The 21,805-nt window shown below is 38.8% G+C and overlaps 1 protein-coding gene across 6 annotated transcripts in view; it reads left to right on the plus strand.

Moving 5' to 3' along the window:
* PIK3CB (phosphatidylinositol-4,5-bisphosphate 3-kinase catalytic subunit beta) overlaps nt 1-21,805 on the plus strand; it is an 83,207-nt gene that overhangs the window by 25,438 nt on the left and 35,964 nt on the right. For 5 of the 6 annotated variants that reach the window (XM_077348956.1, XM_077348960.1, XM_077348957.1 and 2 more), the window contains exons 3-9: nt 7,312-7,495; nt 8,817-9,042; nt 12,858-13,081; nt 15,816-15,998; nt 17,669-17,839; nt 18,134-18,220; nt 21,133-21,384. In XM_077348956.1, coding sequence (XP_077205071.1) covers nt 7,343-7,495; nt 8,817-9,042; nt 12,858-13,081; nt 15,816-15,998; nt 17,669-17,839; nt 18,134-18,220; nt 21,133-21,384 — 1,296 coding nt within the window. In that variant the 5' untranslated portion in view covers nt 7,312-7,342. Of the gene's footprint in view, nt 1-7,311; nt 7,496-8,816; nt 9,043-12,857; nt 13,082-15,815; nt 15,999-17,668; nt 17,840-18,133; nt 18,221-21,132; nt 21,385-21,805 lie in introns of those variants that run through there. The other variant, XM_077348961.1, reaches the window with a different exon arrangement.

Below are 21,805 nucleotides of genomic sequence, written 5' to 3' on the forward strand. Positions count from 1 at the left end.
GAGTTACCCCAAGGGTTAGACATGACTCGGTGCTTGCACAGGGGATACCTTTACCTTTTACTGTCTTATACATATTTGTTGTTCATTCTTGTTACCACACTTGAAAAGAAGAGGAGGTTGTACGCATGTCTGAGAACATCCAGCCTCATTCTCACAACTATCTATAGCTTTTGACATCTGAGTGTAGCTGATATTGCAACAATCTGCCCCAACTACCTCTATTGCCTCTGCCCCCCTTCAGCAAGGTAGGGTGATAATAAGCTGTCATTCTGTGGATGTATGTTTCACAGTGATTTGAGGGAGATATGAAAAGGTCAACCACAAGTCCAATCAAAAGGACAACAGAACTTGTGGGACAGTTGAGAAGTGGTGAAAACTCTGCATGCTCCCCTCATAAAGTTTAATTATTATTTAAACTTTTATTCCATCTTGTCTTTCTAGGTGTAGAAATGCATTTTGAATTTAATATATCTGTGTTTTCAAAGCATTTCATTCTAAAGGAGAAAATATTCCATAAGAGGTTTTTTTCCATTACCCCCAGTTTTGGAAAAAATGTTGGAGGGGGAGGACTAGGCTCTTTGGTTGGTTGGTTTTTTTGTTGTTGTTGTTATTTTGGAGGGTGTTTGACGTCTCTGAGAGGCACTGTGTTGCGTGTAAGACTACCTGGTGAGATTTGACTGGGAACTTACCTGCTCACATATTTGCCTGTTATTGTACTCTTGCTCTGTACCAGCGTATGTCCTGTTGGGGAGCAGAGAGTTTATTTGGTGAATCATGTGTTTGTGATGTAATATTCTGATATTTGATTCAAATGTAGTATTAGCACACGTGTGTTCGTACTGAGTTTGTGCAAACTCTTAGGTTTCTGAATGAAATGAAAGCCACATTTGATGGCTGTTTTAACATCTCCAAACATTGTATTTTCACAGTTCTTTGGTATAATAAATATGTTCCATAGTAAAAAATATACTGTCTAAACATGACAAGTCTTGAGAAAATATACTTGTGGTAAAGGCTGTACTTCGTTTTTGTTCATGAGCCAGGTTTCGCGTATCACAGAATCTGTAAGTAAAATCAGACAGAGCAGCCACAGACATCCAAACAATGATTTCTTGCCAGTTAGTTCACAGCTAGCCAGGAAGGGGGCATTGAATGTTTCTACAGAGAGGCCCAAAAGGAACTGTGAACTGCTGTCTGCCTTAACTCAGGAAAGCAAATATTCTGTTACCTTGACTATTAAAAGGTAAAGGTATCCCCTGTGCAAGCACCAAGTCATGTATGACCCTTGGGGTGACACCCTCTAGCGTTTTCATGGCAGACTCAATATGGGGTGGTTTGCCAGTGCCTTCCCCAGTCATTACCATTTACCCCCCAGCAAGCTGGGTACTCATTTTACCGACCTCAGAAGGATGGAAGGCTGAGTCAACCCTGAGCCGGCTGCTGGGATCGAACTCCCAGCCTCATGGGTAGAGCTTTCAGATTGCATGACTGTTGCCTTACCACTCTGTGCCACAAGAGGCTCTACCTTGACTATTACAGCTTAGTTAATACTGAGAAATTAGTTATCACTTTTCTAAACTGAAAAGTCCCAGACTCTTTCAGTCTTTGCTCATAGGGAAGGCACTCCAGCTCCCTAATAATCCCTTCTCTGTACTTTTTCCTGCTCTGTGGTGTCCTTTTTGAGATACGGGGTCCAGAACTGTACACAGTATTCCACATGAGACTGCATCATCTTAAGTCTGTATAGGGGCATTACAATTTTAACTGTTTTATAATCCTTGGGATTTTTTTGTCCCAATGTACAATCACTTTACATTTAACTGCGTTGAACATCATATGTCACATTGTCATCCGCTTGCCAGTCAATAGAGGTCCTCTTGGTTTTCAGCCCTGTTTTTCACTGTCCTGAATAATTTGATGTCATCTGCAAACTTGGCTAACTACATTATTCTGCACTAGTTCCAAATCATTGATGAATAGATTAACTAGTACCAGTTCCAGTACCAATCCTTCTGGGACCCCACTGCTTACTTCCCTCATTGCTGATTCCTACTCTTTGCTTTCTTTTAGTACAGCCTGGGATTAACATCTTAGTAAACATTCATCAAGTTGGCATGCAGTATTGTATATTTAACCACAGACATCAAATAATTGTTTTCAGTGGCTGCATAAGCCATTTAATTGGTGGTTTTTTTGTCAGATTGCATTTTTATTTAAGGTAGTTGAAGTGTTTGCGGGTTTGGTAACACAGACCACAAAATTCTTTGAAAACAATCAGCTCTTTTATTCAATCCCACACCAGCTCCAAATATCAAACAAGAAATACAGGCACAACAAGAATTTATATACATTTTGAGTTGCCCACCAAAGAACCTGGTAACAGTTCATTGGTCCATTATGAGAGTCAATAGTTGATTTGTTGAGGTTGTGAGGCTTCCAAGCCTTCACTTGTATATTACTCTGAGGCATAGTGATATGAGAATAAGTGAAATTTGTTTCCAAGGAAGTTGTGCCTGAAAATATCAGTCATTTTGATAATGGCGGAGTTTCATGAAGAAAGTGAGATTCTGATGGTCAAGAGGCTGTTCTGTCCCTGAATGAAAACAGCCATCATTGTTTCATCCCTGAGGCCACCCATCCCTAAGGCCAGCTTCCGGTCATCCTTCTGAAAGGGGAGAATGTTGGAAGTAAGTGCAAAGGCAGTTTTAGTCTGGTTGCCTCAGGAAGTGAGCAGTCATAGTTTGGGTCTGTGCCAGAAAGACAGCCATCATTTGGAAGGGTAGCTCTGCCTGATAGTGGAGCAAAGTGGTTTAGCACTACACTAGGAGATAATTCTGTATGGGAGAGGACAGAACCACTTGGATGTTAGGCCTGTCTCTGGTGATGAGCAGACCTTGGTGGGCTGGGGGGGGGGGGTTGGGGATTGTTTTTAGGTCTGTTATATATTAGGGGGTTTTACATGTTGTTACCCGCCGTGAGCCTCAGGGGAGCGGCAGGTTAGAAATCCAATAATAATAATAATAATAATAATAATAATAATAATAATAATAATAATACCACTTATTCTGTCTTTTGGGAAAGGGCAGTCTTGTGTGGGTAGAAGACTGTATGTGTGAAAGGATCCAACCTAGTGCCTAGTTTGTGAAAGCCTGTTTGTACCTGCAAATAATAAGAGAACTTAGGCCACACTATGAAGCCATAACAACATTAAACTTATGTATCTCAATCAGATTTCCCTTTGACTATCTGGAGACATTCATTCATTCATTCATTCATTCATTCATTCATTCATTCATTCATTCATTCATTCATTTATATACCATGGCTCTCAAAGACTCACGGTGGTTTACAATAAAATGATAAAAACACAGAACCCTTAAAATCTCACATACATTAAAATACATGAAAGATGGTTATTGGTTGGAGTTAACCCCCCTTCTCCTTCCCCCACCTCTGTTCAGCTAGCAGTCCGGAGCTCTTTCCTTAGGAAAGGGGGACCTGATCTCACCAGCTCTAGGGGATCCCCTGATGGTAACATGCTGATAATGTTTCTTTAAAACTAACCTGCTGTTTGCATCCGATTCCTGCTTCAGTGATATCCATATTTGTCTTGCTCACTACAGAATTTACCTCACATTGCTAAACCCAAACCCTATACACTTGCTACCTTAACATCTTATAATTGAGTCTTCTTTTCGGGTAAATATGAATATATATAAATGTGTGAGCTTACATTGATCTCACGTATGAGCTCACATTTATATAAATGTATGGACTCACAATTCTAAGGGAGGGCTTAACCAGGCAGAGACCCTAAGGGTATATGTCATATAGTGATCTATTAGGGTCCAGGAAATGACCATTCTAACTGTATGCAGACACACCCATGTCATTTTTCTGTTTTTCTGGTTGGGGTGGGCATTGGAGCAAGTTATTACAAAATGTCCTCAATAGCAGCAGTTCCTTCATGAGGCTCCTAGAATGGTATTGCCAGCTTCAGCCTGGGAAATTCCTGAAGATCTGGGGGCATTCCCTGTGAAGAGGAGAAGTTTGAGGAAAGGTTTTACCTAGAATCTGTATAGTTCCCATTTTCCCCAGGGAAATTATGTGGTTTGATGATCACTTGTAAATATTGAAACTCCAGACCCTATCCGAAGGTTGGCATCCCCTATCCTGGAAGAAAGTTGTTTTGATGTGTTAGACCTTCTTATGTGTGACTTCTCTGAGAATACATATCCCTAATAGTTACTTATGAAATGATGCCTAGTCAAAGGAAGTGCCATTCTGTAAAGCTCATGACCCTCAAAGGAGCACTGAAAGACTAAACTGGCTATTAACCTAAAAATGTAATTTTTCTGTTGACTAGGTGTGCTGCACTTACATCTTTTTAAAAAAAAAAACTTTTTTTCAACAGAAACATCTATCTGTGAAATATTAAAATTGATTAAATTTGCACTTGAGTAGCAGTTAAGGACATGCTTGGTCAACAACCACAACAAACTTTCAATAGTAATTATTCTTTCTGTATGTTAATGGTAAACTCATGAAATATCAGAAATTAACATGCAGACTGAGTGGATATTGGTTTTTATTGAGCTGTTATTGAAATGCATGGTACTGCTGAGGGGAATCCCTTCTTTATAGTTGCTTATTAATGTTGTAGCTAAAGTTTATGGCAGTTTTATAGAGGCTCATAAATTATTACAAAGCCTGGCTTTACAAAACCAAACTAAGGTAGAAAAAATAATTTTTTACACACTTTAGTGTGATTTTGCTCGGGTTTAGCTTTTAATGTGCTGTTAGATTGAGAGCCCAATCACAAATACGTTTACCTAGAAAATGTCCCCCAAATGAGTAGCTGATACTGAACTTGTTTGTAGATTAGTAAGAACTTTCCACTCGTGTACCCTTTTGCTTGTTAATATGCAGCTTTCAGAATATGAGCTGAACAAGAGGGAATTTTACAAAAAATAGACAACATTCTTTTGAACTATTTACTTTTGCTGTTTAATATCTTATGTTATACCTTCCAGTTCCTCTTCAACATAAAGGGTTGTACTGGGCAGCTACATAATAAGGTAACAGAGAAGTAACTGAAGAACTACATAAAAAGGATAACTATAACAGAGTCAAGAAATTCCATTCAATTTAATTTAGACTAATAAATACCTTGCTTCATAACAATGATCTTTATACAAAATATACTGATTACAAATAGTAATAGCTAGACTATCTTCACACAGGTGCGAAAAAGTGTTGTATTTGAGATCCATAGTTTGGTATGAATAGTGAGTAATTTGTGCAAAGCTGCATTTTGCCTGAAATAGTAAGATGCTGCTATGTTAAATGGGAGATGGGTCTTACTGGTATATTTGGGCGTTCAAAGAAGATGCCAAAACAAAGCAAGAACCAGGCTTTAAAAATGTTGTCTACATACTTGGAACCCTCACCTACTCCCCTATGGATGGTGTTGTTTAATGGTGCATATACATACTGACCTTTGGAACGAAACTGAGGAGCACCATAATGCATGTCTTTGGGGAAAGGGGATGATTCAGCCTCTCCAATGACCATTTTCTGTGATAATCCACAATGGAAAGATCTAAACCACTGAAGGGCTTTTCAAAATACCCGATTCTTAATGAAAAAATGCTCCATTTTTACCTTTAAAAATTCTAGGACATTAATCTTTTCAAAAACGTTTGCTGTTAGGAAATGCTGCAATTGTATTAATTTTTCAATAGGATGCTGGGAATGCTGGTGGTGAGTGCTTTATTTACTTCCTCCTTTTTATATAGGAAATTGTTTTTACAGTGAGGGTAGGTATAAATAGATACACGCTTGGTTGCTTGAAATAGCCCCCAGCAAAAAATTTTTAAAAGAGCTGTTTAAGATTCCTCTCATGTTGCTATTTGCCATGCAGATGGCTGCTTGGCACGGTGTCAGTTGCTGGATGCGGGGGTGTTTGGTTAGTCACTCACCGGCATTGCCTTGCATTTATACAATTTGGTCTGTGATTCATTCTCACAGGAGTCTCATGGCTGTGACAAGTGCTGTTATTCTGTATTAATCCTTGCATTTCACTGACCTTTACACCATCAGCAAGTAGCCGGGGGCAGAATGAGGACTGGCTGTCATTTCTGAAAGAAGCTCATCTGTTTCATTGATGAACAAAACACTAACTCGTCTTCTGTGTTCATTTTAACTTCTTGAGAGGGTCCCCAAATGCTTACTTTGCAAACTGACATCCACTTGGAATGCATTCTCCTGGCAACCTTCTGTACAGTTAGCTGCATGATTTACGATGAATTAGAATTGTGGGAAAGCATATCCACAGAAGAGACTCTTCCTTGGAACTTTGCCATCCATAAAAATCTCAGCTGACTTCAAGTCTGCATTTGAACCAGTAGATTTCAGCTCAGCCTCTGCTTCAGTAGTACAAGCCTAATGTCAGAAAGGGCTTTATTTTTTAAAAAAATCCTAAAGTAATAGGACTGAAATGGGCATTAAGTGTCACTTAGAAAGAAGAGCATATGTTTAGGCATCTGTACAATGGCACAGTATGACTTAGTGCCCATGTGGCATGCAAGTTCATGTTAGTTCTTCCTGTATGGCTTCAGAGATTTTACTGCATCACTGATAGCCAAAAGTTATCTGTGTTACCATGAATGGGTATCAAAACGGCTTTCCCTCTGTGAAATGCGGCAGCCGCCTCTGCATCTTGAGAACTGGCCTTAAATTACAACAAGAACATGGCAGTCCAATGTTTTATTGAAATCCTCCAGGGAGAAGGCACTTGTAATTTTGTTCCACTGCCCAACTGTTGCTCTGTTTCAGCTTGAACTTCAGTCCTTCTATCAGAATTTTTAGAATGCCAATTGCTCCATTGCTTCTTTCTCCCTGTTCTAAAAACAGTAGCAATCTGTGTGTCTTTTGGGGGCCTTTTGTCTAGTAGACTGGAATTAAAGAAATGTGGAAAATTTCCTTTACTCTGTTCTTCTCCCTGTCTGTTGTTCCCTTATACTCTTTTTTTCCTGTTCCTTGTTCATTTCATAGTTTTCTTGGAGGGGGGTGGTGTTTGTAATTGACACTTAAATCACAACTACAGCCTAAAAATTACTGGCATTTCATTTCATAAAGTTTCAGTATTGTCTTATGTGTGGGATAGCTTTGATGTTTTTATTTATTTTAGTCATTTATTAAATTTATACTGTCCTTCCCAAGGCCTCAGAGTGGTGTGCATCATACATTTAGTGTTCAATTCAGACCTTACGAGTTCTCAGATGTTTGAATGTTTTTTTTTCCTATTAGGCCCACGTGGTTATGATATTTAAAATCTACGATGCCTCCTGCCATGGCAGATACCCTGGACATCTGGGCAGTAGACTCACAAATAGCAGCTGATGGTTCGATATCTGTGGACTGCCTCCTACCCACTGGAATCTATATCAGTCTAGACGTCCCGCGTGATGCCACCATTTCTTATATAAAGCAGGTAATATTGGCTAGCTCTTAAGAGACCATTGTTGATTTCTTACCAAATTCTTCTTGCTAGCCATAAGGGGTTTGGACCATGACATTCAAGTACACTTTCAGAGTGATGACTAAGGGGCTTATACATTAAGATCTGTGGAAGCTTCATCCTGTTATTGTAGTTGCTTCCATGAAAGTGTGCAGACCATAGCAGATATGCAATATGGTAACAGAATTAAAATGTGTCACATCATGTTTTCAAGCAAGATTCATAAGAGGAACCTTGCTGGCTCAGATCAATGTTCCATCTAGCCCAACATCCTGTCTCACACATTGGTCAACCAGTTCCTCTGGCTGAAGCCTTCCCCTAATCTTGCCTCCTGGCTCTGGGATGCTGAGGGTTCGTGCCTCTGAATATGGAGGTTCCTCTCAGTCACCATGGCTAGTAGCCATTGATAGACATATCCTCCATGAATCTATCAAATCCCCCTTTAAAGTTTTTTATTCTTATGGTCATCACTAGATCCTCTGGCAGCGAATTCCACATTTCAATAACTCTCTGTGTAAAATATTTCTTCTTGTCTTTCCTGAACCTACTGCCCATCAGTTTCATTGAATGCTCTTGAGTTCTAGTATTCTGGGAGAGGGAGAAGAATTTGTCTTTCTCAACTCCCTCCACTCCGTATAATTATATAAAACCTCTATCATGTCCTCATGAACAGGATACCATAAGGGCATATGAGAAGCTTAGCTTTTTAGTCCCATAGCTATGAACAAATCTAACTCTGGAGATGGCAAGAACACAGCTTCTGTGAGCTGATTGGCATAAGAACCCAGACGTCTCAGTGGCCAGCCAGTTCCATTCCTGATCTGGTATTATCTAGGCATGTCATTGCCATAACTGTATAAAAGCGGCCAGCCAGGAAGAACATTGGGTAGGGGACACATCTCACAAAAGGGATGGAACCCTAGTGCTGCTTTCACCAGAAGGTATAGAGAATGACAAGAACACATTTTATTCCAGGTTTTTTAAATTCTAGAATGGACCATTTTATTCTAGAATGGAATAGAGCACCAAGAACAAACTTTCTTTCAGCCATACTATTTACTTTTTAAAAAATGGCTGCATCCTTTTAATAGATGCCTGGCCTACCTTAATTATGTGGAGACTCGGTTCAGCTGAGTCTCATTTCTTTAAAATGGCCTCTGGAAGAGGTTGGAAGGGTAGCACTGAAATGTATGGGCTATGTTGTATGTAGAGTTGACTGAGATTTTAATGTCCAGTGAGTGGAATTTATTTTTGAAAAATGTTTTCCACTTTCGTAGTTTCTGCTTCTTTGCAGCTCTTATGGAAGCAAGCACACAGCTACCCCCTCTTTCACCTTCTTATGGAGATAGACTCCTATATGTTTTCATGTGTGAATCAAACAGCAGTACGTGAGGAACTGGAAGATGAGACACGGAGGCTCTGTGATGTTCGACCATTTCTTCCTGTCCTTCAACTAATTACAAGAAGCTGTGATCCCGGGGAAAAATTGGACTCCAAGATAGGTGTGCTCATAGGAAAAGGTAAATATTAATATTCTTGCCATCAGGAAAAGTCATAGTAAGGGAGAAGCAAGAAACAAGACAGTGAATTCTTCCTTGAAAGAAGTTGCAGGTATCTGTTTGTTTTCAGCTAGCCTTCCTTGATGTGGTTATCTTGAGTATTACTTGGCATTTGTGTTTTTTCGTTGCTCTAAATTATGCTTTGAAAATTTGCAAACTGAAATAGTTTTAATATTAATAAAGATGTAGAATGTATTCAGAAATCAATTTGTTGTCTTGCTAACATCCTTGTCATTGCATTTTCCCATTTAGAGTTCATTAAGCACAGATGAAGCAGGGCCATTTCCAGGTTTTGGAAATGAAAGTTATGTTGGTTTCTTTTGATTCATGGTAGGAATGTATTAAGGAACCCTAGACAGACTACTGTTTCTCAGCATATAGCACAGAAAGAAGATTGTCTATATTCTTTGCAGGAATAGGAAATGTAATTTTTCTTCACAAGAAAATGTTTTTAATGTATTTTTATTCTGTTTAAATGAGGTTTTGACTGACTCTCAGCATACTACTCCTAAGCCAGTTTACTAAATAAAAACACATTGTGAATTACATTTGGACAATAAACAATTACATAGTCATAAACAATCATTTCAAAAAACAATCTAAAATCCCCAGTAAAATTCAAAATACTAATAATACTTGGAAGGGGCAAATCAGTAACTTAACCAACAAATCAAGGTAGAGCCTTAAGCCGGGCTCCTTGAAAGTAAGAAGTCATTGAGTTTTAAGCAATCCGTAGTGACCCTTTCCACCACCATTCCAGGCAACAGATGAGCAGGGATTGGTTTGCTATTGAGATCATATTGCAAATTTAAATTAATTACTGGAGCACGTGAAAGAATTTCAGAAGTCAGTTTGTGTTTTTCAAGAAAATGTGGATCAAGAAAAGCTATGGATGGTTTTAAAAGTAACAGGTGTGTCACAACATTGTTTTGATGCACAATTTATACTCTGAACAAGAGGCTATTGTTAGAATAGAATCTAGAGAAACCGAATGGTTCCCCATTGGCAAAGGTGTCAAATAAGGATGTATTTTGTCTTGTCTGCTCAATCTATATGCAGAACATATAATGAAAACAATTAGATTTAGATGAATGTGGAGTGAAAATTGGTGGAAGGGATATAAACAGTTTGAAATATTCAGATGAAATCACATTACAAGCAGAAAATAGTGAAGTCTGCTAATGAATTAAAGCAGAAAGCACCAAAGCAGGATTACAGCCGAACATCAAGAAGACAAAAGTAATGATTAGAGTAATTACACAATTCAAGGTTAACAATGAAGAAATTTAAATTGTTAAAAAAGATTCTATTCCTTGGCTCAGTCATCAACTGAGAGGGAGACTGAAATCAAGAAATCAGGAGATTGAGGTTGGGAAGGACAGCTATAAAGAAGCTAGAAAAAATCCCTGTATGTAAGTATGTATTCCTGGTGACCCAGATCAAATTAATTCATACCATAGTATTCCCCATTACTATGTATGTGTGTGAAATTTGGACAGTAAAGAAAGTTGATTAGTTTGAAATGTGTTGAAGGATACTGTGGACCACCAAATGTCCAATAATCTAGATCAAATGAAGCCTGAACCCTCCCTAGAAGATAAAATTACTAAACTGAGGCTGCTGTGTTTTGATGTCTTTATCAGAAGCGATGACTCACTTTCAAAGACATTAATGCTAGAAAAAGTAAAAGGCAGCAGGAAAAGAGAAAGATTCAACATGAGGTAGATTGATTCAATAAAGGAAACCATGACCTTCAGCAAGGCTGTTAATGATAGGACATCTTGGAGGTCATTAATTCATAGGGTTGCCATAAGCTGGAAGCAATTTGACAGCACATAACACACCTACAACATACCGGAAGCCATTGTCTTAGTACATAAAATTGCCATTTTGCGACAGGTTGCAGAGGAAAGGACCCGCAGTAATGGGTTTAAACTACAAGTACAATAATATAGGCTAGATATCAGGAAAAAAAATTTCACAGTCAGAGTAGTTCAGCAGTGGAATGGGCTGCCTAAGGAGGTGGTGAGCTCCCCCTCACTGGCAGTCTTCAAACAAAGGTTGGATACACACTTTTCTTGGATGCTTTAGTAAAATAAAATAATAGTATGCTTTGGGCTGAACCTGCGTTGAGCAGGGGGTTGGACTAGATGGCCTGTGTGGCCCCTTACTACTCTGTTTCTATGATTCTATGAGTTCATGCTACCAGAAACCCAGATTTCTTTGGCTTTTCTTCACAGTTTTGTGTTAGTTCATGCTGAATATGTAAGATATATTCATTGTTCTTATTACTAAAAGGCATTCATACATACTTGCATCATGGCAGGGGTAGTCAACCTATGGTCCTCTAGATGTCCATGGACTACAATTCCCATGAGCCTCTGCCAGCAAATGCTGGCAGGGGCTCATGGGAATTGTAGTCCATGGACGTCTAGAGGACCATAGGTTGACTACCCCTGATGTATAGTATACTCTCCCAGTACAAAAGACAGAAGAACCCGAAAATGGTATGAGAATGGCACTTGTGATCTTCAATCTCTAATAATCATACTGTGTGCTTGTGGTATATGAAAATTCATGAGGTTTCTGAGTGCACTCTTTGATACAATGCATGTCATCTTAACATTAAAAAAAATATTCTCATACGCAGTTAGGTATTTTATAGCAGGCAGAAACTGTACTATGGGTCAGCTGCTGTTGTGGATTTTTTAAAAAAACAGAACATTTCATTCGTAAGTGAATTGACAGATTACTCACTTCCTATTGTATATTGAAATTAAAAACAGTCACTAGTGAGACCAACCCTGCCATCAAAACAATGGACAGTTGTTGGCCTAGGCACAAAGACTGCAAGTTTTGTTTAGATTAACAGCAAACTGAATGTTAACGTGTCATTACTGACGCACAGCCAGTCCAACATGCCTAATACTCCTCCTCTAGGTAGCTGATTATCTCCCCCCCCCATCAGACAAAACAAGGCTTTAATTGTCACATTTATAAGCAGGAAAACTTCCTATATGACAAATGGAGACATGTCTTGAAACCAGGTGGGGGCATACACGTTCAGGGCTGCAGGTTGTTACCCACTGCATATTTATAAGTACATCTTTTCATTTCAATGTGTTGTTGTATTCAACCTAGCAAACACCAAAGGCTGGAATCACTATTTATCATTTTAAAAATGAAACCATTAACAATGATAGACCTGTCCTAGGAAAAGTAAGAACCCTAGAATTTCTTCCCTATCCTGTATTTTGCATGTTGTTTTTTATTTTATTTATTTTATTTATTTATCATACTTCTATACCGCCCTCCCCGGATGTAGGGTAAGATTAAGATTAAGATTTTTAAAGATGTAGGGTAAGATTAAGCTGTGCACCCACTTATTATCAAATGGCTAAGATATTATCGTCATTGTGGCATTAGAAGAAACCAGATAAAATACAGCACAGCACCCCCACTCGTATGTGGGATGTAATAGTTTTTGCTAATAAACAGTTTATATGACTTGGTTGCTTTCTTTGTCCCTCTTTATAAATCAGTTGAAATATGTATTAAAGTAGTTGGGCAAAATGTGCCAGTTTCATTATCCATGGTAGACTTAATTTACATTTATTTGAAAGTCCATCTTTATATTTTCCCCGGAAGATGTAATTCTGATGTTTTGAATAGTTTTTTTATAGAATATGTAGAATAAAATAATACTCTGACAGTTTATTTAGTGTGAGATAACCATTACTGAATAAACTACCTTATTTTTAATTCAACTTTTTCAGGTCTCCAGGAGTTTGACGCCCTACAAGACCCAGAAGTAAAAGAATTCCGGGATAAGATGGGACGAATCAGCGAAGACAAGATGAAATCACTTATAGGATTATCTTGGATTGACTGGCTAAAGCACACTTATCCTCCAGAACAAGAACCAGCAATCTCAGAAAACTTCCAAGATAAACTCTATGGTGGAAATCTAGTTGTGGCTGTTCATTTTGATAATTGTCAGGTAGGATTATTGGCCATTGTTAGAAAACATTTATATGCATCCTTCACCATACTATTAGCACAGAAAGGAGTGTGGCCACGTGGGGTTTACTGTAGAGAGAATAGGGATCCCTTCTTCTGCAATGGACTTAACAGGTCATGCAGGTTCTAGGGCTTTACTGCTAGAATGAGCAACCTTGTCTCACTACTAGACAGTTTCCATCTAGATCCAAAGAATTATATCAAAAAGCAGCTTAATGTTGTGACACAGAGAGTAAAGGAAGGCCTGTTTAAAGAACAAATGGCAAAGGCATTTTTGTGTCAAAGCATTAAGGCCTGCTGTAAAAAGAAATACAGGTATGTAAAAAATTCTTCCGAGTTCATGCAGAGCCTTGGAGTTTATACAAAGTAATGTATTTTGAACATCATACATTTCTCCTTGCCTGACATAAACTGAAAAATTACTCTTATCAATGTAACTGCCGGTTAATAGTAGAGAATTGCCAATAGACCCTGTAATAGCTGTTGTAAAACAGCTCAGCTAACTACATATAAGGATGTGCTACATTCTCATGGAAGAGGAAGACTCATGAATGGGGAGGAGATCCTAAATTAGGCTCTTTCTGTGTGGCAAACAGATACTCTATCCCACTTCTGCCTTCTAGGTACTTGATACCACCAACCTGGTTTGGAGATTTTTCTATGACTTGGGGAAGACTCAGGTTACCTCTCCCTTCAGCCTCTATAATTCCCTGGACAGTTATCTCCTTTTACAAGGGGGATGGTGCCTGGACCTGCAACTAACCATAAGACAGGGGGGGGGAAGCAAAGTTTAAAAACTGTTATTAAATTATTGCATTTAATGGAAAACAAAAGGTACATTGGTAGTTAATAACACACAGTTCTCAAAACAACAAGTTTGAACTTTGAAAAATATAATCCGGAGCTAACAGCCTGGCAAGAAAAAGAGTTTTTTTAAACAGCTACCTTAAACTGATAATTCCCCTGGTTTCTTTGGTCCAGACTTTGGATAACTGACACACCCATACTGCCTTCATGGAAGTACAGCAACTCTAGAGAATGTACACTGGGCTCTTAAGGAGGAGAGTTTTAGAAGTTTTACCCAAGTATCTTCCCTCTTGCTTGAAATTGGCTATTTCTTGCCCACTAGAACGGGCAAGAGCCATTCTTGATTCCTTAAATTTCCCCCTAGGCAGCTTTAGGTGGGGAGAGAAATAATTGCTTTCCCGCATTCAGTGAAAGTCTCAACTTGGCATGTGGCTCATATTGAACAGTCCAAATGCTGAAGAGGCTGCTGTTCTAGTCTAGAAAGCAGGGAGAGTCATCAAGAACCTATGATCTGTAAATCCACTCACTGTTCATTGCACATGTTGTCTTGTAAATATAAGCAAAGTATGTGTTGTTTTTGACGGCTGTAGGAATTTTATGATTGGTATATGCTACAACTTATTTGTTTGTTTCAGTCTATGCTCACGGACCTTTCTGTTTCACTTGAGATAAATGCCATGCCATCTTTTGACTATTTTTGGCTTATTTATTCTTGTTATTATTGTGATGCTGCTGCAGTGATTTATTCTTTTGTTAGGACCAAAAAAAGTAAAGACACAAATGGCAAAACTAAGCCCCCTGAACCTGGCATGCAGGTCAAAATGGTTTACGGTGCCATTCTCAGCAAAAGGTACACCTTATAAGAATTGCCTTCAGTGGATTTAAAAGGGTGTAACTCTGCTTAAAATGGTACTGCATATCTGTTCTGGATGCCTCTCATCAGCAATCTGAAATTGTAAAAAAAAAAAAAAAACCTGCTTCTAATACTATAAAGAAACAGATGTTCTCTAATGCTCATAAAATGCTTATGAAAAACTGAGTGTTTGCTTTTAAAAAAAAACGAAGGCTTGCTCTTTTGGAATTAGTCCTCAAGAAGGCCCCAGTGTCTGGCAGTAACTTCAGGGAAAGTAGCTGTTTTGAAACAAATGAGTTTTGAAACTAAGAAAATATTGAATTGATTTTGACTGACTTTTTGATTATGGTTATGATTTTCCCTTTGTGGGACTTGGCCCTGTACCAGAGGGCTGTTACATAAATAAAACTAGACAAATCTGTGTGTGTGTGTGATTTATATTTGTAAATTATTGCTTTTTAATGTTTACATTTTCCTAGAGTATTTTAGAAATGAAAGCTCTGCATGTGCTTTTACAGGAAAGCAAAAGAAAGATTTGTTAAGAGGATTAAAGCAAGGAAAAATAATAGTTTCATCCATACAGCTACATATTAAATAATAGTATGAGTAATGCCAATTCCCCAGCTCCATAAGGCACAAGCAAAACATGCATCTGATGTATTGTTATAAGAATAAGAACATCTCTTCAGGACATAAATTAAGTATTCTTTTGGAATCTGTAAACTGCAATAGATCACTTTATTTAATTGTAATGGTTGCTGCAACCAAGATGCTAATGTTTGTACTGAGTATATCTTGTGTACTGTGTTGATTTAGCAGCCAGCACTGACTGGGAAGGATGCTGAACATTAGTTTATAATAGGTTCAAGAAATTATCCTAGTCAGTCCCTGAGGCTGGTTGGGCTGAGATAAGCAGTGCCACTGAAAAATCTCAAAAGCTTTCCTTACAACTGTGGTACATCAATAGTGCAGGCAGATAGAGGCATGTAACTGTTGAGGAATGGGAAGCAAATAAATCAATCTTAACTCTGAATTGCCTCTTGCTTTTTAACAGGATGTATTTAGTTTCCAGGTTCCTCCTAACACAAGCCCCATTGAGTTGAATGAACTGGCAATTCGGAAGCGTTTGACTATCCATGGAAGAGAAGATGAAGCAGTTGATCCTTATGACTATGTGTTGCAAGTCAGCGGAAGACTAGAATATGTCTTCGGCGACCATCCATTAATTCAGTTCCAGGTAGGAATGCTTTTAAAACAGCTCTCATTACATCTTCTCTCATTTTAAATATTTATTAAGCAGGTTCTCCAACCCTGCTTGAAGCAGCTTACAGCTGTTTATAAAATTGTTTTATTTTAAGTTAATAAAATCCTGGGAATCCTAAGCAGCAGACTAAGATACCAGGTGTCATTAAAACAGGTCACCATAAGCAGCCAGGAAACTGTTTTAGATGTTGCTCCACAGGCACAAAATCACAGCCTAGAAGCTTAATAAAAGCTGTTTGGCATAGGCCAGGGGTAGTCCAACTGCGACCCTCCAGATGTCCATGAACTACAATTCCCATGAGCCCCTGCCAGCATTCTCTGGCAGGGGCTCATGGGAATTGTAGTCCATGGACATCTGGAGGGCCGCAATTTGACTACCTCTGGCATAGGCAATCAGAAGAAACATTGTGAACATTACAGTGAGGCATTAAAAAGTACTAATGATAACAGAATGTAGAAAGGGGGTTGGACTAGATGACCCATGAGGATCCCTTCCAACTCTATTATTCTATGATTCTATGATTAAGGATATATCAAGTTAACATGCTCAGCAGACAAGATCCCAGGAAAACCACTGGATCCAATGAATGGGAAGGGTTTGTAGAGTGGATCTTTCTCCCTTTTTATCCTCCTGCAGCTTCCTATGCCCTTCCCCAGAGTTACTCCTGAGGGTTGGGAGCCCCTTGGGAAGAGGAGTGAAGGAGGAGGAAGAGGAGTTGGTTCTTATATGCTGCTTTTCTCTACTAGAAGGAGTGTCAAAGCGGCTTACAGTCACCTTCCCTTTCCTCTCCCCACAACAGACACCCTGTGAGGTAGGTGAGGCTGAGAGAGCCCTGATATCACTGTTCCATCAGAACAGCTTTATCAGTGCTGTGGCGAGCCCAAGGTCACCCAGCTGGTTGTATGTGGGGGAGTGCAGAATCAAACCCAGCTCACCAGAATAGAAGTCCACACTCCTAACCACTACACCAAGTTGGCTCTCTAAATATGTGGCATGATGGTTTGGAGCTTGCAGGGAATTAACAGAAGTCATCTGCCTTCATGTCTGAGATCTTCTGTGAAAGGAACAAGAGCTTGGAAACATTTCTTCTGATTCCTTCCTCCTGGCTACTGCCTCTCTGTGGTGCATTGTACTCTGCTCCCAGACATCCCCTGGATCCTTTGGGCCATTTTCTGGACTTATTCCATAATTGGCTGGATCCAACCCACTGATTCTAAAGAACCAGAAGGGATTAACTGGATTTCAGCTTCCTTGGTGGTAATGTTGTCCTCAGAAACTATTCTAAACACTTCAGATAGTAATGGTATTAGTATAGCCTTCTTAAAACCTCATGCCTTAGGAAGCCTTGCTGCTTAGGCCCCTAAACATATGAAATATTAAACAAGTTCTGAGTCATTTTCAGTTTTGGGACTTGCAGTGCAAGAGGAAAAGACTTGCATCATTCCGCACCTGGGAGATGGAGGGAAAGAGAAGGCTAATAACATGGATAATTGTTTTTCAAAAGATCAGTCATTCCAGATTCTTTCATTCTGTCTTCATCTGAAGTTCCTTGATGGTATATGGACTTACCTAATGCATGCCAAGAACTACTTGTTTAATTTTAAGCATGAGAGTAACTGAATTATTTCGTCATTCCCTCTTAGTACATCCATTGCTGTGTGATGAACAGAATCCTTCCTCAGTTGACTCTTGTTGAATGTAGCAGCATTAAAAAAATGTGTGAACAGGAAATGATTGCCATAGAAGCTGCCATAAACCGAAAATCATCCAATCTTCCTCTTCCTCTGCCACCCAAAAAATCACGAACAGTAGCTGTGAGTGTTTGCTGTCTAAACTTATTTTGTTGAGGTCATTAATTTAAGAGTGGTTAGATCATGCTTATGTGGTACAGAGTTTTCATTTTATACTGATTGTGTCTTCAGGTTAAAGTTTAGATTGAACTGTGTCTTCTAATTAAATTTTATGTTGAGCCTTGAACAAACATTGTTCTTGGAAAGGGACAAAAGCATAGCTAGGGACAGAGTGCAAGATTTTTAAAACAAGGATAACTTCTGTCTTTGGATGTGTACATTGGAAAATATCACATTGTTTTATCCTTTGTCTAACAGTTGACTCAAAGTGTATGGGATATCACCCTCCCTTTCAAGGTGGTGCTGATAAGTGGAACCAAACTGAACACAGATGAGACTGCTAAAGTAAGTAACCCTATGAACCTTTGGATGTGCTTCCATTAGTCTTCTGGAGAATTTTCTCTATCATTTTAAGATACTGTAGTGACTCTAGTTGTTTAAACCGGTTGACTTACATGAAAACAGTCCCATTGGTTATTTCAGTTTTACTCTTTGTCGTAACCAAAATCTTTGGAGCGACACTGAAAAATGTTTGTGTAGAAAATGTTTGTGTGGATAGAACTGTTATAACAAAGCTGATATGGATGTGCTACCGTAGATTAGCAAATTTAACTGAAATGGAAAGATACACTATTACTAAGAATTTGAGTCACCAGTAAATTTAAAAAATTCAGATAAATTTCCAGCTGATAAAAAAATACTTTATCTGGCCCTGTTAGACATTCTGTTCCTTATATCGCTTACAAAGCATACTGAGATCATTTTCTTCAACCCCCCCCCCCCTTTCAAGTTTCTGTGTACTGTGAAATAACATTGAGGGGTTTTCTTCTGTGCTGAAGTAGTTATTCTCATTTAGAAAATCGTGGTGTTGCATATAATTAAGATGTGGTATTGAGTAAAATTACAAACCTGTTTGTGTTTTGAACATAAGTTAAAGAAAATATTAATCTCTAGAAGTGTGAGATTCTTTTTTTCTATGCAGTGGAGCAAGTATTTCTAAATGAGGTGGGGGGGAGAGAGAAAAAACTCACAAAGCCTTATTCAGAAAAGGATGAATGGGGCAGCCATATGTATGGCAGCTTTTTTGTTTACATTTTTCTAATCCCAGTTCTCCATGCTGTATTGTAAACTCCTAGATGAACTCCCCCAACTAAGCACAATCCAAAGGCCAGCAAAAGTTTGACCAAACCTTTTTGAATTCAAGAGGACTGTGTTGCTTATAAATAAACCCTATTCCATTGTTTTTTGTTTGTTTGCTTTCATTTTTTTCTTGGATTTATGATTAATATTTGCAGGATTGTGTGAATAAAGCATCTTGTGCTTACTATGTTGGATGATGCTTCTCAACAGGCATTCCACAGATTTTATAAACCCATAACTTTATAGGACCAATAAAATTCAGTCAATTACAATGTATGTGTGTGAGACATACCATATATATTAGAAGCATATGAAAAATATTATGTTCCTTTAAAATATATATCCAGTCAGTTTCCCAGTTCCAACAAATGTTGTTAGATTTTAATCCTAAATTGCTCCTCCTTCAACTCTGAAAACACTAAATTAATGTCTTCAAGCATTCTAGATGAGCAATTTTTCTCCCAGGCCTTCCGTGAATTAGGACAAGGAATGATTCTGGAGCAGGGCATTCTTTGAATCTATGGAAGAAACTGTCACACACTTGAGAAACTGAACAATTATGTTTCTATACTCCCTTGTAAACAAACACATCTATTTGGGAATAGCGGGGTATTAATTGTCTGAAAACCTGTAATAATTTTTATAAATTAAAATAATTTTCATACATATATGAAGTCATTATGCATCAAATGGAGTGCCTCTGCTTAGGGCAGCACTATCTTTGTGGTACAAAAAGCTGAACCTGACAATAGAAACTTAACAGGATATTATACACACAAACATTCTTTTTATCCTTTACCTGGCGATTGGTGGAGCATGTTGTCTTCTCAGCCAATACGCTACTGTAGGCGACGCTGGATTTTTTGCCTTGTTTATAATATGTTTCCACTCTTGGCGATTGGTGGCAGTAGTTTTGGCCATATGTAAGTCAGTCACTGGTTTCTAAGGTCTTCCTCGATCTGTTTAAGCCCTATTCTCTTTGGTGTCAGTCACTGGATCTTCTATTCAGTTGGTCATTCTCACCAGAGGAGTTTATGAGGCAGTCTGCTGGTGTTCATTCTGCAGACATGGCCAAACCATTGCAGTTTGTGTTTTTGGACTTGTTCTTTAATTTGCGGCTGGTTGTCACATTTTGTCCAAATTGTCCCATTTCAATTATGAAAACATAGAGAGACACCCAGAATCTGCCACAGGCATCACATTTGGAAGGTCTCAAGTTTGTTTATGTCACGTTTTAGTAAAGTCCATTTTCTGATCCGTATAGGAGAATTAGCAGGATTAGTGTCCGGAAGAGATGAACTTTGGTCTTGAGAGAGATATTCGTCTTCTTCCAGAGGCACCATTTAAGTGTGTCAAATGCTGATATTACTTGGCCAATCCTATTGTGGGCTTCAGTGGTAGACGACACTTTCTTTTCATGTACCAATGAGCCTAAGTATTTCAATCCTTTGACTTGCTCAATTTGGCCTCCGTAGTTGGTGATCTGCCAAGGATGATCCCAAGCCCAGGTACAAAAGGAGAAGGGTGGTCACTCTGTCGAGGTGATCAGAATTAGGAAACCAGGGAGACCAGGCAAGAAACCACATGGGAATTTGAATAAATGAAATGGATATATACATATAATAAATACATGAGTTGTGAGATGTAATTCTAGCAGTGATTATGAATTTTTAAAAGGTATTCTGAAACGTACAAGCATACAGTGTATCAGAGAGATTTCTTCCCCCCCACAAGAATTCTTAAATTTCATAAGTAAAATTTCTTCTGTATTTCTGCTGTTGAAAATATGCTGCACCTTGTTTAAAAAGTAGATTTAAAAATAAATAGTTAATTACAGTTTTTGTCAGCATAATCTTTCATGTCTTCTAAACTTTCCTGCTTAACCCCAAGGAATGAACCTGCAACAAAAAATTGGCTTCTCTTAGCAATTAATACAGATAGTTTATAAATGTTTAATGTTGTTAATATTCCAGCATTTTTTTTTACATATGAGCCTCAGCAGGGGGCATCTGTTCCAAAGCTGTCATTTTTATCAGGAAATGCTTCTAGGAAATGCTCTTGCTTGTTGGTTCTGTGGAATGTGTCTAGATATTTCCCTGTCATGCATCTCTTTGCAGGTTCATGTCAGGGCTGGTCTCTTCCATGGAACTGAGCTCCTTTGTAAGCCTATCGTAAGCTCAGAAATATCTGGGAGAAATGACCATGTTTGGAATGAACCCTTGGAATTTGATATCAACGTCTGCGACTTGCCAAGAATGGCTAGGCTGTGCTTTGTGGTTTATGCTGTGATGGACAAAATGAAAAATAAAAAGTCAGCCAAGACACTTAATCCTTCCAAATACCAGACTATTAGGAAAGCTGGGAAAGTGGTAATGCTTTAATTTCACTACGTCTTACATTCCTGTTGTTTGTAAGGGAAATTCTGTGTATGTTTACATGCTTTCAGTGTCTGTACTTAAAAAAAATTACTGTGTGTCTGAACTGCAAATTGAAAACTAATTGTAGGAGGGATGAAGAAGCATGTTTCATGCAGAGGCTACTTATGGGGCTCCTGGAGCTGCTGCTGACTGCAGCAGAGGTGCGTGGGTGGGTGGGGTGGCAAAAGGGCTGGTTAGTACCCCTTTATCTGTAGATGCCTAGACCATTGGTCCCCAACCTCCGGTCCGGGGACCGGTACCGGTCCGTGAATCAGTCAGTACCAGGCCGCGGCTCCTCCTCATCCTCCTCCCCGGCTGCAGTGTCAGGGGCTGCCCTGCTACTCTGCTGCCGCCTCATCTTTCGTGCTCTCAG

The sequence above is a fragment of the Paroedura picta genome, chromosome 8 (genome assembly GCF_049243985.1).
Source record: "Paroedura picta isolate Pp20150507F chromosome 8, Ppicta_v3.0, whole genome shotgun sequence".
Lineage (NCBI taxonomy): Eukaryota > Metazoa > Chordata > Lepidosauria > Squamata > Gekkonidae > Paroedura > Paroedura picta.